This window comes from Gymnoscopelus microlampas (assembly GCF_963454915.1).
Source record: "Gymnoscopelus microlampas genome assembly, chromosome: 19".
Classification (NCBI taxonomy): domain Eukaryota; kingdom Metazoa; phylum Chordata; class Actinopteri; order Myctophiformes; family Myctophidae; genus Gymnoscopelus; species Gymnoscopelus microlampas.
Window position 1 is genome coordinate 40721274 of NC_139956.1, and position 16489 is coordinate 40737762.

Here is a 16489-nt window from a genome sequence, read left to right on the forward strand (position 1 = left end):
CAAAGCCAGCGATTATCCACTTTAATGGGCTTTCCTCATCATCATGGTCCACACACACACACACACACACACACACGCACACACACACGCACACACAACGCTTTCATATGGATTCGCTTTCACATGGCTGGCAGGCAGCACTATAAAAAAACGAAAAAGACAAAATGACCCACATGTGTTTCTGCTTCTCATGACTCATGTTTCTGATGCGGGGGGTGGGGGGTGGTGGGGTGGGGTGGGTTAATGTGGGACAGTTGTTGCTAAGCATCTCTGACGAAGGCCTGTCTGGGTCCACTGGAGTTAACCACTTGAACCCTGGAATACGCTACCTATTCTGGGGGTTGAACGGTCGACGAAAATAGCTTTGAGACCCAAATCTACAACTGTCAAATCAGCCTGATCTCACAGAACACGGTGAAATAGGACGGGTTGACAATTCCGTAAATAGACGACTAGAAAAGCCAGAAAAGCCGTGCATAGGAGCTGCGAATCCCACGGTGAAGTAACATGGGTTGCAACCTACTTGTTTGGACTGCAACCCGCAGTCCAAACAACATGATTTACAATTCTGTGCCTATCGGTACATAGTCTGGGAGGTTTCGGCTCAAAGCCTGGACAGCAGGGGCGCGGCCACTGCGTTCTGATTCAAATCAACAGCCAATGAAGAAAAGGGGGCGGGATCCACATGCAGTGGGTGTTGCATGTAAATAGGAGCGACGGGAAGCAATTTCCCCTTGAGAAATTGCGGCCGCCATTGTTGTGTACTGCTGTTTGCCTCTCGTCGGACTTTTTAGACGAGTTGCACAGCTCTCAGACCGGTAAGAGGCGTGTCCGCTCAGATTCTGAGCGTAAGTTACATCCCGCCCACAAATACAAGGGCTCTGCCCCAGAAGTTCCTCGCCCCTCCCGTTTGTATGCGAGAGCTGGCGAAAACTTCTGGGAACTCAGATTAATCGGTACATAACTCGGACGGCGCTGAGTAGGCTTAAGCGAACGTCGCAACGTTCGGAGCGGCAACTCGCTCACTTTAGCTCACTCGGTGGTCCCCAGGGGCGTGCTGGGACCAAAATGCAGCCCTGCCATTTCGGTCCAAACCGGCCCACCGCCCCGCGGACCGTTTTGCCAACGGGGGGGGGGGGATGCGTTTCACTGTTTTAACCCAGCAACCACATGTAAATTACGCCACTGCTGAAAATCATTAACACCCAAACATTAACGTAACTAATAATTGGGCCGCACGACCCGGACATTACCGTAATAATCCTACAACGGGAGCAAAAATATATATATTTTTTTGGTTGGCCCACCGTCCGTCTTGGCGGTCTGGTCGGCCTGGAAATGCGCGGCCGTTCTAGAATTTTCCAGTGGCCAGCACGTCCCCGGTGGTCCCTCTTGTGGCTCCAGTTCGCTTGAGACTGTGCGTCTCCGACACGGTCCAAAACGTACGCTAGGAAAACAGTCCTAGCGTAGGACCCGGGGGGACTCCCGACCAACGAAGTACGTAGGGTTCAAGTGGTTAAAGTGCTTTAGATCAGCATTTAGACAGACATACTGGCCCCATTAATCGCATTCACGTTACAATATCAATCAATTCAGTAATTCAACTTTTATTTTGCTGCTATTGCTCATTATTTGTGTGTGATGCTGGATTTGCTGGTCTCACGCTCATTGTTCGCTCTCAATGCAGTTGTAAATTATTTGATTAGGTGCCTCAATATGAACAATTAAGTATTGTAGAAGAGGCTCTTTGGTGTTTTAATCCGTTTTAAACGTATTAATGCATTTTCCCTTTGGTTCTTTTGTCAGAATAATGTGTCATTTCCAAAAAAAAGAGAATTTATATATTTTGCACATGTTCTCTTGCATGAATAATACAGAGAGTGATGAATTTTCTGACGTGTCATAGTCAAAAATGACACATGTCTTGCATTTGAGTCAAGCTATGCTGCACTTTCATCGACGATTATCTCCTCATCCTTCAAAATAACTGCTAACTCATGCTTCTTTTTTTCCATTATCTCTCTCTCTCTTTCTCTTTCTCTCCCTCTCTCCCATCTTGGCTTCTTCCATTTCTTCTCCTCTGGCTCTCTCCTGCCCATCTTCAGAGACTAAGGTCAAAGATAATATGTATAGAAAACCCCCCATCTACAAACAGCATGGTACAGTCCACTTCTGTCTTCTTTGTTTTAACGACTTCCTGGTTTCTCTAATTGGTCTGGTCTCTGCACGATGTGTCGCATGTCGCCTTGAACGCCACGTCGCCCATTCCATCCATTCCATCCACCCGTCCATCCCAACTCTCTTCCGTCTTTCCACCCTCAGGTCTGCACTTGTCCAATAGCCTCCATTGATCTACAGCCATGGTTCTCAAAGTGGGGTCTGGGTGGGGACCCCCAGGGGTCCTTGAGGGGTTTTGATTTATTTAGCACAAATTGTAAAAACAATAAAAAGAAAAACTACACAAAATTTAGAAAGGAAAAGTGCCAGGAGGAGGCAAGAAGCCCAAAGGGCTTATACGAGGCCTCTACAACAACACAATAACACAATAAAAAACATGAACATGATTTGCAAACAACAATTAGCCAACAAAGTCAGCACACATGATTATATTACAATTAACATGAACATTTAAAAAGAAAAACTGCAACATAGTTGAAATACATGATTATACCTAGGGTTTCACAATACTTTCACTCTACTGTTTACTTCGGCTATTCAAAAACCGATGTACGAGCTGACGACGAGGCGCACCGCGCCACGTTGTGTGAGCTTGTAGATCTGCTATTTTTGAAAAAGAAAAAAGTTTGAAAAATCTTGAATTGTTTTTTGAAAGATGTTGAATATACATATATATATAATATATAATTTACACAGATCTTCTCCTATGGAGTTCCCTGGCAAGTTGAAAATAGCATGTTTTTCCAAAAATATATAGTGTAAAAAAAAAAGTACACAGGAGCCGAGATAAAGCATTTTTAAGCAATATGTTAACCAGGGGGTGAATGGAGCAGCACATCTTCGGATCGCATTATCTCTGGTTTTGTGTGGAGAAAAAAAATAATTAAAAAATAAATCCCGTTTACGGGTCCATTTGGTGCCATTTGCACAGTCTCAGAGTTATAAACCTTTAAATTCCCCCCTGGGGGTCCCTGGACCCCACATCGAGAACCAGTGACCCTATAGTAATACTTTATATAGGATTGGTGTAAGAGATTATAAATTTACACCGTCGGTTCTCAGCACAAGTGCACACCTGAGGAGAAAAGAGTTAGAACTTTGGGACACCATGTCACCAAGATCAAATCAGCCCGATCAGTAGAGAGAGCTGTGTCCACTCAATTTATACTCCGTTGTACGGCGTCGGCAAGCGACTCTTATGTCACACAACTGAGTATATACACAGTAGGTACAAGGCAATGACTCACACCTGAATCTCTGCTCCCGGATCTGTCTACCTTTCCCAGCAACAAGCTCAAAGCAGCAAAGGGAAAGGGGTCTTAGGACACACCTGACATTGTTGCCAGTGATACCACCCCAATCTCCCGTATTTCGACATATTGATAGACCTGTCACAAAATGATTACATAATCGTATAATCACAATTATTTTGCATACTCGTCATAATTGTCAAAATAAAACAAAATTAAATAGCTGATCTAAAAGCTTACAATGCATTGTAAGCATGTAGATCAGCTATTTCCGCTATTTTTAAAACATTTTGAAAGTATAAAATTATCAAATATGTCAGTTATTTCTTTGTATATTATTTTTTAAGTTATTTGTCATATCATGAGTTTTGATTACAAAGCCTAAAAGGCAAACAGAAACTTAATTTTGATTCATATGTTCCACTGTTCAATGCCAAAAACCCAACTAAATCGTTAATCGCAATTATTTGTATGACAATTAATCATCAACTTAAATGTTGTAATCGTGACCGCCCTAGTGATACCACCCCAATCTCCAATTGGCTTTAGTGTGTAACTTCATCTGAGGCGAGCGAGTACGAACATCAGAAAACGCTCCGTCCCAAACCCAGATGGAACGTGTTACACATAATAAACATGATCTCAAATCTCTGCCTTGCTTGATTCAACACTGACCAAAACAAGGCAATCATTATTTCAACAAACACTGCCGCAAGCCCGATATACAGTGGTGAGAAAAGTACTCAAATGTTTCACTTAAGTAAAAGTATCAATACTGCAATGTAGAAGTACTCTGTTACGTAAAAGTCCGGATTAAAACATTTACTTGAGTAAAAGTACAAAAGTATTGGTATCAAAATGTGCTTAAAGTACCAAAAGTAAAAGTACAAAAATGTTTGAAAATAGCTGATCTACAAGCTCACAACGTGTCGAATCGCGACGCGTTGTGAGCTTGTAGATTGGCTATTTTCAAATAGCCTAGGTATAAAAAAAGGGCTAAAGGGGTTAATGTATGTTTTAAAATATAATCATTTATATCTGCAAAGTAACTAGTAACTAAAGTTCTCAAGATTGTAGTGGAGTAAAAGCACAATATTTGCCTCTGAGATGTAGTGGAGTAGAAGTAAAAGTATTGAATATTGGAAATACTCCAGTAAAGTAAAAGTACCTCAAAACTTTACTTAAGTACAGTACTTGAGTAAATGTACTTTACACCACTGCCGACATAGCGAATCCAGATCCTCGTGGGGTTGAAATTGATTCCTGTGGCCGTTGCCTTGCTGCTTCTTTTATGTCCCGCTCATCTCGTCCTCCCATCATGCTCAGCGGCGCCCATCTCACCGCCTCATTGGTTGATTTTCGAAAGGTCTTGACTGTACAAGTAGTGTACGTCTAATTGATGTGATTGGGGGCGGGAGTGTTAATTCCCATAATTCACTGTGTTGGTGTTGTTGTGAACGTCACTTAGTGTTTATGTGTTCTTCCTAACCGTCGTGTTGTGGCTACGTCGTTGTTTGTGTGTTCTTGTTCTTGTTCTTGTTGTTGTTGTTCTTGTTGTTGTTGTTGTTTTGAACAACTCATGCCAATGTATACTTGGTCATACAGCAGGCTAGAGTCGCGTGCCGGACAAATTTCTGGCACGCGACTCAAAACAGAGTGCAAATCAGGCTTTGGAGAAAGACAAGCTAGCTGTACGATAGATAACAATGCCTCCCAGATTAAAGGAGAAGTTCAGACAAAAAAAATGTTTGTTTGCCTTGAATTCATGGAGATTTGTTTAGTTTTTGTCGCATTCCTAATTCGATGAGCGGGTGGCTGCTCAGTGGGAGACTCAATAGGCCTCTTCTTATACTTCCTTCACAGGTGTTACCAATGATACTAATGAAGGCTCTGTTCCATTCTGGTCAAACAGAGTCAGGGTGCTGATATTGTGCATGTTGGCTCACTGGAAACACTCTGCTACACCAGTGGGTCTCAAAGTGTGGACCAGGGACCCTCATGGTTCCTGGAGTGGGTTCCAAATGGACCCTTACGGGCGTGTAACTCTGAGAGTGTACAAATGGAACCAAATGGACCCGTAAGGGTCCATTTGGTTCCATTTGTACGCTCTCAGAAGTTATGGGGGTCCTTGCAATTGAAATGTTTGAGAACCACTGTGCTACACTAAATGGAACAGAGCCTTCATTAGAATCATTGGTAACACCTGTGAAGGAAGTAAGGAAGAGGCCCAATTTCTTTCCAATATGGCTGCTGTGCATAGAGTCTCCTACCAATTCAATTCATCAAAAGGCAGACCCAATTTTTTTGGAACAACTTGTGCCGATTTATACGCAGTCAACAGCAAGACCTGCAGGCTCACAACGTTGTGAGCCTGCAGGTCCGCCATTTCCAACACGTGAGACACCGTACGTGCGCGCCGACACCGTCGTACCACAAAGTATAAATCAGGCTTTTTTTGAGAAAGCCAAGCTAGCTTAGATAACGACGTCCCCCGCGCATGAGGCGTACACGCACACATCCCCGAGGCACTCCTTTATCGGCGAAAGAAATATCATCTCTTCTATTTATCAAACGTGACAAGCGCTGTAAATCAGCAGCATATGGCGTGTTTCTATGAATTTACGAGCGAGCTGTCCGCAGCGCAGATTGCACGTATCATTACAGACGTGAGGTCACTGACAAGGGAGCACATTATGGCGTGCGCTGTCTGTCTGCCTTATGAAATAGATACTTTTTTCCTCTTTTTTTATATTTTTTGATCGACTCCCACGCAGAAATATATTCCCCCGTAGCGCTCCCCCCCAGACACCGGGACTACGTAATGAGTTTAGTGGAATGATAATGACGCGATCTTTGTGTTTCACACACAAATACAATCGGAGACAGAAGTACTTGGTTTAAAATATATTGAAGAGAGAGAGAGAGAGAGAGAGAGAGAGAGAGAGAGAGTACTATGTGTCTCTCTTCATAAGGGCTAAGTCCCCTGGTAGGCGGCAGAGTCCTAGTCTTTGAATAAAATTCTGTTTAGTTTTATTTTGTTTTTGTCACCTGAAATGTTTTACTATTAGTCTAGCTTTAGACTTTTTTTGGGGGGCGGGCCGTGATGGCGTCGAATAGTTTTTCACTTAGGCATGCCGAAAATAGCCGATCTACAAGCTCACAACGTGTCGCGCTGCGACACGTTGTGAGCTTGTAGATCAACTATTTTCGGTCTGTGACACCCGCGCGCACCCGTGATGACTTGTCTTAGAACATTTTAGACTAGTTTTTATTTGTTGACAACATAGTCAGTATATTTAGTCATAGTTTTAGTCATCATAGCTTAGTTTTTATTTAGTTTTCATCAGTAAAAAAAGGTAGGCAACAGACATTTTTCGTCATAGTTTTAGGCGGGCAGAGTAGAAGATATATATTGAACCCAGAGGACAAGATTATTGCACTGACAGTATGTACTATAAATAGATAGATGACCTGGCATCGACAGCATGAATCTCGATTTTATACTTCGGCGGATGATGTACAAGCCCACAACGTGCCGTGGATGCGACACGTTGTGAGCTTGTCGATCTGCAATTTTCTGCGAAAGCCCTCAGATTCAGATTTAGATTAACTTTACCATAAAAAACATTATACAAACTACTTAAAACACTCAATAAAAGTAAACGCAGGGCAAGAATATCAGTCAAAGAAAGTGCATAGTGCAGTCCACTAGGATGTGGAGATTTGTGATGTATAGGCCCGGAGGCCACAGGCAGTGGTAGATGTACACACACACACACACACACACACACACACACACACACACACACACACACACACACACTGTGTCGTAGCAGAGCAGAGCTGCGAGGCAGATGTGCGTGGTGGACGTGTGCGACGGTGCGCCGGCCACATTAACGGTTAATTAAGTGTGGTGTAACCATGTGACCTGTCTTACAGCGTCTAGAGGCTCCTGGCAGGATGGGGATGAGACCAAGGTGGGTTGAGACGCTCTGTGTGTGTGTGTGTGTGTGTGTGTGTGTGTGTGTGTGTGTGTGTGTGTGTGTGTGTGTGTGTGTGTGTGTGTGTGTGTGTGCGTGCGCGTGCGCGGTGCGTGTGTGTGTGTGTGTGAGTGTTTGTGCGTGTGGGTGTGGGTGTGTGGGCGTGTGTGTGTGTGTGTGTGTGTGTGTGTGTGTGTGTGTATGTGTGTTTGTGGGTGCGTGCGTCTGCACGCACACGTGCGTGTTTGTGTGTGTGCACGTTAGGACTGGACAATATGGATAAAATCAAATATCAAAATATGTTTTGACAAAATACCTCTATATATTGTGAGAATAATATACATTTTCTTTTAAATTACATCACAAGCGCACAACGCAGTTCGATGTCACACGTTGTGAGCTTGTAGATCGGCCTGTTTAGAAAATGTTTAAGTGATTAACCCTTTAAGACCTGAAGGGCCTAGAAATGTCTTCTAAATCCCAACAGTTTTCTAAAAAGCGTATGTTTTTATATCAGTGGTTCTCAAACTTTTCATGTCAAGGCCCCCCAAAATTATATGTATTTGGCCGCCGACCCCCATCTCAAAATGTTCGCGCTACGAGCGCTACGTTAAAGCCAGGAATAGGCAACACTTAAATATGCCGTATCATGATGTTACAATATCCCATCAATTACTAAATGGATTGTTTGTATTGTAACATCATGATATGTGTTATAAGTGTTATATCACAACATTGATATAATAATGATATATAGTCCAGCCCTAACTTGCACACGTGTGTGTGTGTGTGCGTGTGTGCAGTTTGTGTGTGCATATCTCTCCATCTATATCTGCTTCACTTCAGTCACTGTTTGTCAACTTTTCACAAAGTCATCCATCTACTAATAAACTAACTCCGTCATTTCATCATCCACACTTCTGTCCACCCCCCCCCCCCCTCTCTCTCTCTCTCTCTCTCTCTCTCTCTCTCTCTCTCTCTCTCTCTCTCTCTCTCTCTCTCTCTCTCTCTCTCTCTCTCTCTCTCTCTCTCTCTCTCTCTCTCTCTCTCTCTCTCTCTCTCTTTCGGCAGAGGACCAGCTGGATGATCTTGAAGAGTGAGATTGACGGACAGATGGGTCCAGAAGACTTCCTGGACCCACGTAAGTCCACAAGCAGCCTGCCCATGGACACCTCCGAGCCTAGTGAGTGTGTACCGCTTTTTGTTAAAGATAAGTGTTAAATAGCTCTATATTCTGATAGTACTCATTGCTATAGAGTGTTTGTTCACTAAGAGGAGTCTACATGTCTCTCCAGCTTTTTAGTAAACAGAAAATGCATTTTCACGTCGGGATACCAATTTCATCCAATCAGGATAGAGAGCTCACACAGGATACAGTAAAACCAGTGGAATTGGAAGTGATGACATAAAGAAACGAGCAGACAAATTGCAACTGGAACATTATTATTATTATTTATTTTTTTAAATTATCCCGTGATTTTTTAACCCTTATTGTTCACCCGGTGCTAATTTTCTAAGTGATCCTGGGCGCTACACTCCCCTCACCAGCCTAGGGAGGCCAGGGCCGAGCTCATGCCTCCTTCAATGCATGAGAGCCAACTGACCTTCTTGTCACCTGACGGGGGAGTTTTCCCGGTAGAACGTAGCGCGTGGACGTTATTCCAACAAGTTCCTTTCCCCTCCATCAGGCGCCCCGGCTGTCATGGGGGAGGCGATATAGCGACCAGGATTACTACATGTTTTTGTGAGGGTATTAACTACCCCGAGAGACACGGGGAGAACATGCAAACTCCACACAGAGTAGGCCCTTTCGCCAACCCCACTTAGGGTTTGGGCACTGATGACGCGGAGGAGAAGACACGTCCCCAGCGCCCACAGCATCCCCGGCAGGAATCGAACCCGGGACCTTCTAGCTGTGAAGCGACAGCGCTACCGACTGCGCCACCGTGCCCTCGCGACTGGAACATCATAAAACTGAAACTGATAAATGGGTACTCTCTCCTGATTGGCTGGAATTGTGTCACCCACTTGAAAATGTATTTTCTGTTAAAGAGCTGGAGAGACAGGGAGACTCCTGACTCCTGAAACACACTGATAGAAATTATTATACAAGTAAGACGCGCGCACGAAGCTCGAAAATAACAATAAGAAGAATAGAAAGGAATGAGCAATTACTTGCCATCCGGCCTGAAATATGCACAAATGACATGGAATTCTTAGATATCCCAATAGATGAACTCGTGTAGATGCTTGTAGATGTGTTATTTTTGACTGTCGCTGCTATATTTTTCTCAGAGGAGTGTAATTAGTCACCCAGGGGCACAGGCGAATTTCAGCCACACTGTAGTGCATGCAGGCAATGAGAGCGTGACTCACATGGGGGCAGCCAATGAGAGCGTGAGTGACATGGGGGCGCGGCTGCACACATACTGCACACAGACAGACAGACACACAAGCCGAGCCGAGTTTCATAGTATGCTCCACTTGGTCGGAGGCGCGGCTTCGCCGCACCTCCTTCCGCTTTCGCAATCAGAATATAGAGCTTTAACCTTTTAACAAAAAACGTTTTGTTAAAACATATCGCATACCCTACCTTTAACTCTGCTATATGAGAGTGTACAATGGAACCAAATTGATCCTTAAAGATCTGTAACTCTGAGATTGTACAAATTGAACCAAATGGACCCTGACAGGTCCATTTGTACACTCTCAGAGTTACAAGGTGGTAAATGATTAATGAACTCTGAGGATTTTACTGTGTAATTTATTCAATGAACTTGTCAGGGTTTCAGCATAGAAAGTGGGTCAAGGAATGACAGAACTCATATCCAGCTTTATTTATTTTACTTAGATCCAGTGGTGTAAAGTAACTAAGTACATGTACTCAAGTACTGTACTTAAGTACAATTTTGAGGTACTTTTACTTTACTGGAGTATTTCCAATTTATTTACAGTACTTTTACTTCTACTCAGAGGCAAATATTGTACTTTTACTCCACTACAATTATATGAAAATTTTAGTTACTAGTTACTTTGCAGATATACATTATTACATTATAAAACATACATTAACCACTTTAGCCCTATTTATTCGAAGACTATTTGAAAATAGCCGATCTACAAGCTCACAACGTGTCGCATCGCGACGCGTTGTGAGCTTGTAGATCTGCTATTTTCAAATGCTTTAGTGCTTTCAGTACATTTTGAATTCCAGACTTTTGTTTGTAACAAAGTACTTCTACATTGCAGTATTGATACTTTTACTTAAGTAATACATTAGAGTACTTTTTCCACCACTGCTTAGATCAAATAAGATAGTGAGAGTTATATTTTGTCAAAATGATCTAAACATGCCAATGTTTGAGCCAATGTCTGAAAATGTTCCTTTCTCTTTCCCCGGCAGACTTCCCCTACAATAAGTCGGCCTCCTTACCCGGATATGGAAGGAATGGCATATACAAGGTACAGTATCTGGTCCTATTTACCTTGACCTTACATTGGTGGTACTGGTTGTTTTAAAAGAGACTTTACCAGGGAGACATTTGTAGATTATTAGATTACAGAAAATATGAGCAGATAATAACTTATCTAAAAAATTAAGGTCTCCCCGTTCATTAGAAGGACAATATCAGTCACCAGAAGCAAGGACTTGTGTTTTCAATGAGTCTAACGTTCATTAGAAGGACAATATCAGTCACCAGAAGCAGGGACTTGTGTTTTCAATGAGTCTAACGAGTCTAACGTTCATTAGAAGGACAATATCAGTCACCAGAAGCAAGGACTTGTGTTTTCAATGAGTCTAACGTTCATTAGAAGGACAATATCAGTCACCAGACGCAGGGACGTCTGTTTTCAATGAGTCTAACATGGTTATATAGAACTGGGGCATGTCTGATCAAATGAATATCAAATATCTAAATATTGAATGAAGCAACTTAAAAAAAGAGAAGAAAACTGTCTGGAGTGCACACAAAAGCCAGAGAAAAAAACTTAAATTCCCTATAACCATTATGTACTTCAGTCATCTGGTGTCCCCCAGAGGTCTCTACTTGGTCCTCTACACCAAACCTCTTTGCAAAGAATATCCGATAATATGATAGCCTGTAAGATCACAATGCATCGCTATGCGTTGTAGAGCTTGTAGATCTGCAATTTTTTTAACAAAAATGTTCTAGTACTTTAGATAATTACTGCTAAGCTAGTGCCCGACATCGCCAATTAGAACAAATAGAATAAATAGCAGCAGTACTGTGTGTTCCTAGGTTTGCGGTTATGACCCAGTGTTCTACACCGTAGCAAATTGACGATCTAGCGAGTGGAAAAACAAAAAGGAAACAAATATGAACCGTTATGTCGTTAGTGGCTCTCTCTCATGTGCACTGTTGCCAGATTCTGTGAGAGAAACCTTTTTAATACAAAAAATAAATATATAGAAATGAAATGAAAAAGGACCATTACTGCATCATAAGTAATCAACAAACTATACTTGTTACGAGGCGAGGCGTTGTGAACTTGCTATTTGCACAATAGTTATCTGCGGGAACTGAGTCAAACTAAATTATAATGCCACAACTCTTGTCAGGGTGGGGGGTCCCCAGTTAAAATATGCTAATATTGCGGGGTCCCCAGTTCAAATATGATAATATTGCGGAGTCCCCAGTTCAAATATGATAATATTGCAGGGTCCCCAGTTCAAATATGATTATTTTGCGGGGTCCCCAGTTCAAATATGATTATTTTGCAGGGTCCCCAGTTCAAATATGATAATATTGCGGGGTCCCCAGTTCAAATATGATTATTTTGCGGGGTCCCCAGTTCAAATATGATAATATTGCGGAGTCCCCAGTTCAAATATGATAATATTGCGGGGTCCCCATAGTTCAAATATGATTATTTTGGGTGGTCCCCAGTTCAAATATGATTATTTTGCGGGGTCCCCATAGTTCAAATATGATTATTTTGCGGGGTCCCCAGTTCAAATATGATTATTTTGCAGGGTACCCAGTTCAAATATGATTATTTTACGGGGTCCCCAGTTCAAATATGATTATTTTGCAGGGTCCCCAGTTCAAATATGATCATTTTGGGGGGTTGCGGCCTGAAAAGGTTGAGAACCACTGGTTTAGAAGGCATTGGTGCAACTGCCTCAGGCCTTCTAGTACTTTAGATAATTACTGCTAAGCTAGTGCCCGACATCGCCAATTAGAACAAATAGAATAAATAGCAGCAGTACTGTGTGTTCCTAGGACTGCGGTTATGACCCAGTGTTCTACACCGTAGCGAATTGACGATCTAGCGAGTGGAAAAACAAAAAGGAAACAAATATGAACCGTTATGTCGTTAGTGGCTCTCTCTCTCTCTCATGTGCACTGTTGCCAGATTCTGTGAGAGAAACAAGCAACCAGGTCTAGGAAAACCAGCCCAAAAGAAGCGACTATGGGGCCACACGAGCACTTTAACATATACATCAGCTATTTGAAAATAGCAGATCTACAAGCTCACAACGCGTCGTGATGCGACGCGTTGTGAGCTTGTAGATCGGCTATTTTCAAATTAAATCTTGCGGGGAAATTATAATAAGCAGATCTGGCAACCCTGCTCATGTGAGGTCAGTGGAGTTTGCGTGGCATCACCTCACCCAGCTCACATCTGACTCCCATTGGCCAGTTCCAATGGCATCATGGCACGAGACATGCACGCTGGCAACCCCAAAAAACACACACACACACACACACACACACACACACACACACACACACACACACACACACACACACATGTTTTCAAACATGTTAGTACTTTTACTTTTGGTACTTTAAGTACATTTTAATACCAATACTTTTGTACTTTTACTCAAGTCAATTTTGAATTCCGGACTTTTACTTGTAACAGAGTACTTCTACATTGCAGTATTGATACTTTTACTTAAGTAAAACATTTGAGTACTTTTTCCACCACTGACACATACACGCGCACGCGCACACACACGCACGCACGCACCCACACACGCACGCACACACATGCGCCCACACACACACACACACACACACACACACACACACACACACACACACACACACACACACGGTCACCCCTGAGCCCCAGCTGGCTGCAGGGTGTACCGTACGCTCGCGCCATCAACCCACACACACACACACACACACACACACACACACACGTGTCACTTAGCGACATAACGGCCCATACGTGGATCAAACCTGGCGTTTACCAGCGTTCAGCTCTCCCCTCCTTTGTTCTTGTGGTTTTGTAGTTTAGCTAGAACGAGGTCCTGGCACAGGCTCGGGGCTTACAGGGGGGGTTTGCGTGCGTGTGTGCGTTTGATTCCTACGATTTTTTTGGCCCGTCCTACTGAGGGAGCGCCGCGTTCCGTGAGGCAACTGGAAAGTGGCTCGTCGGGCTCGTTAAGGGCAATGAGGTGTGCCTGTCGCCATACTGAGGGGATTACGCCAAAGCGCGCCCGCGGATTAAACGTTAACCACCTAAACCCTCTAGATTTAGTTAACTGGACCTGAGTTGTTTCTGTACTTGGAACACCTTTTTTCAGTCTACACCAAGGGCCCTATTTTTGCCGGTGCCTTACCCATTATCCCTACACTTCTTTGCCATTTTCAAGTCAACAGTCAATAACCACATAAACGCTTGCGGCCCTGTTCTAGGCATATCATATCAGGCGAACATTCATCGGAGATAGATTGGCTAATTTCAGCGGCCCAAGTATTATAGACCCCTGGGGGACCCCAGTCAACGAAATATAGGATTTAAGAGGTTAATGACATGCAAAACTAGCTCAAGGCAAAAGCACATTGTCTCTGTTACATTTCAGGATTCAAATTCAAAAGCATCAGAAGTAGCAGATCTACAAGCTCAAAGGTTTTCGAGCTTGCAGATCTGCAACTTCTGATGCTTTTTTGTGACGCTGTAGTATATGATCAAGTAGGGCGTTCATTTACGAAAAGACGTTAGATTACGGAGATACTTTAAGAGGCTTCTGCCCGACAACAACGAAATTCAAAAAAAGAAAACTCGTCCCGTTACATCAACACAGGAAACTAATGAGTAGCACTTCAGATGGTTTGATGTTTTTCCCCTGCATTTAGAGACGCACTGCGCCACAGCTCCGCTATCAGGTTACATAGGGATCAGACTTTAGTAGTGGCTCCACATGCAAAGGGGTATAGTTTATTATAACGTCACTGTCGGCTGGAAACCTTGTATGTCCAAAACGGCTAGCAGGGGAAAAAGAAGCTGTGTTCCATAGGATCCAATGTAGTTAATTTTTAGCCACAAGCTCTTGTTAATACTTCTCATTGGTTCAATATTGATCAAATCCACAGACCAACGCTGTCTCACCCCATAAAGCATATTGTGACTATTTGGGACAAATGTGACCAAAAGTCAACATATGTGACTTGAAGGGGGGGCAAAAAAGTCACACGTTGACTTTTGGGCAATATATGATTTACGATTCTGTCCCTGTCGGGACATAACTCGGACGGCGCTGAGCCGGCTCAAGCTGACTTCACAATGTTCGGCACGGCGACTCGCTCGCCTAAGCTTGCCCTGCGGTCCCTCCCGTGGCTCAAGTCCACTTGAGACGGCGCTTTTAACAGTTTTTTTGTCAGACCGTCAAAACGCTGAGAACTAGACTTCCGCATTGCTGTAATGCGGAAGTCCCGAAAAGTCAACATGTGCCTTATTTGCTTCAAGTCACATTTTGACGTTTGGTCACTAAGTCACAATATGCCTTTTGTGGGTGAGACAGTGTTGCACAGACACACTACACTACCTTAACTTTCAATATTTGGGGGAAATATACAACACGTCGCGACACATTGTGAGCTTGTACGAGGGCTAGTTTCGCTACTTGTGTGCGTCATTATCATACGGTACGGCGAAGAAGGGCATTCATGTATCAAATAATAATTAAATAATTTAAATATGGAGATACAAGGTTTCCACCCGAAAGCGTGGATAAGCAAGGCGATACCACACGGGGGGGTATTTAGTCTAGGCTCTAATGATGTTATTACTGCCCTGCTGTGTTTGTTGATGGACAGAGGACAGACACATGGACACATGAAAACTCACTGAGAGGAGAGAGGAGGAAATTAAAGCTCAGAGGTGGTGTTGGATTCCCGTTGGAAAACGGTGTACTAGACCAGTGGTTCTCAAACCTTTTTCATGTCAAGGACCCCCACAATGATATGTATTTGGCCGCGGATCCCCATCTCAAAATATATTGTTCCAGGGACCCCCCAGAAGCAAAGATTTGAGTTGTATTACACATGTTCGCTTTAAAAAATATATATTCAAAGATTTGCACAAATGTTTGAAAATAGCAGATCTCTAGATCTAGCTATGAATTTGTATATCTGCTATTTTTTAATGGCCAAAGTATGAAATATGGATAAAGGGGTTAAAATTATTGTGACGCTTTATTAACTAATTTTACTGGGAACCAACATGCACTCCATGTACAACTATACACCTTGACATGCCGGGTATAGACAGAGCAGAACGAAGAAAAAAAAAACGTTCCGCTTTACAAGGGAGGTCATGGGTTCAAACTCCCACAACAGCTCATTTGTCCCATGCGTGAGTGAGACAGCTCCAATCACGACCGCTCGCTCACTGTATACGCGGGGCTCTCGATAAGAGTGTCAAGACAAACTTCATGCTGTTGTTTTTTTTATACACTCCACAGTCCTATCGGGCTGAGTGATAAAAACCTTCTATCAGCTTACAGTATGTGCGTGCGTGTGTGTGTGTGTGTGGGAGGGGGGGGTGTTATGCTCTCTTCTTGGTGACCCCCGGAACATATCTGTAGTCTGGGGCGATGACACAAAAGACTTAAAGTTGACTATGTACAGTAACGCGCTGGAGGCAGACAGTTGGCCTTCTGACCCAGCCTGTACACCATCTAAACTCCCTGTGTGTGTGTGTGTGTGTGTGTGTGTGTGTGTGTGTGTGTGTGTGTGTGTGTGTGTGTGTGTGTGTGTGTGTGTGTGTGTGTGTGTGTGTGTGTGTGTGCGTCCTCCAGGCTGCAGAGATGGTGGAAGA

At 43.3% G+C, this 16489-nt stretch overlaps 1 protein-coding gene across 1 annotated transcript in view; it reads left to right on the forward strand.

The window, feature by feature from the left end:
• ablim2 (actin binding LIM protein family, member 2) overlaps positions 1 to 16489 on the forward strand; it is a 146289-nt gene that overhangs the window by 117878 nt on the left and 11922 nt on the right. The window contains exons 17-21 of the mRNA XM_084043719.1: positions 2106 to 2159; positions 7368 to 7405; positions 8480 to 8591; positions 10812 to 10870; positions 16470 to 16489. The exon at positions 16470 to 16489 is cut by the window's right edge and continues 41 nt beyond it. Coding sequence (XP_083899845.1) covers positions 2106 to 2159; positions 7368 to 7405; positions 8480 to 8591; positions 10812 to 10870; positions 16470 to 16489 — 283 coding nt within the window. The remainder of the gene's footprint in view (positions 1 to 2105; positions 2160 to 7367; positions 7406 to 8479; positions 8592 to 10811; positions 10871 to 16469) is intronic.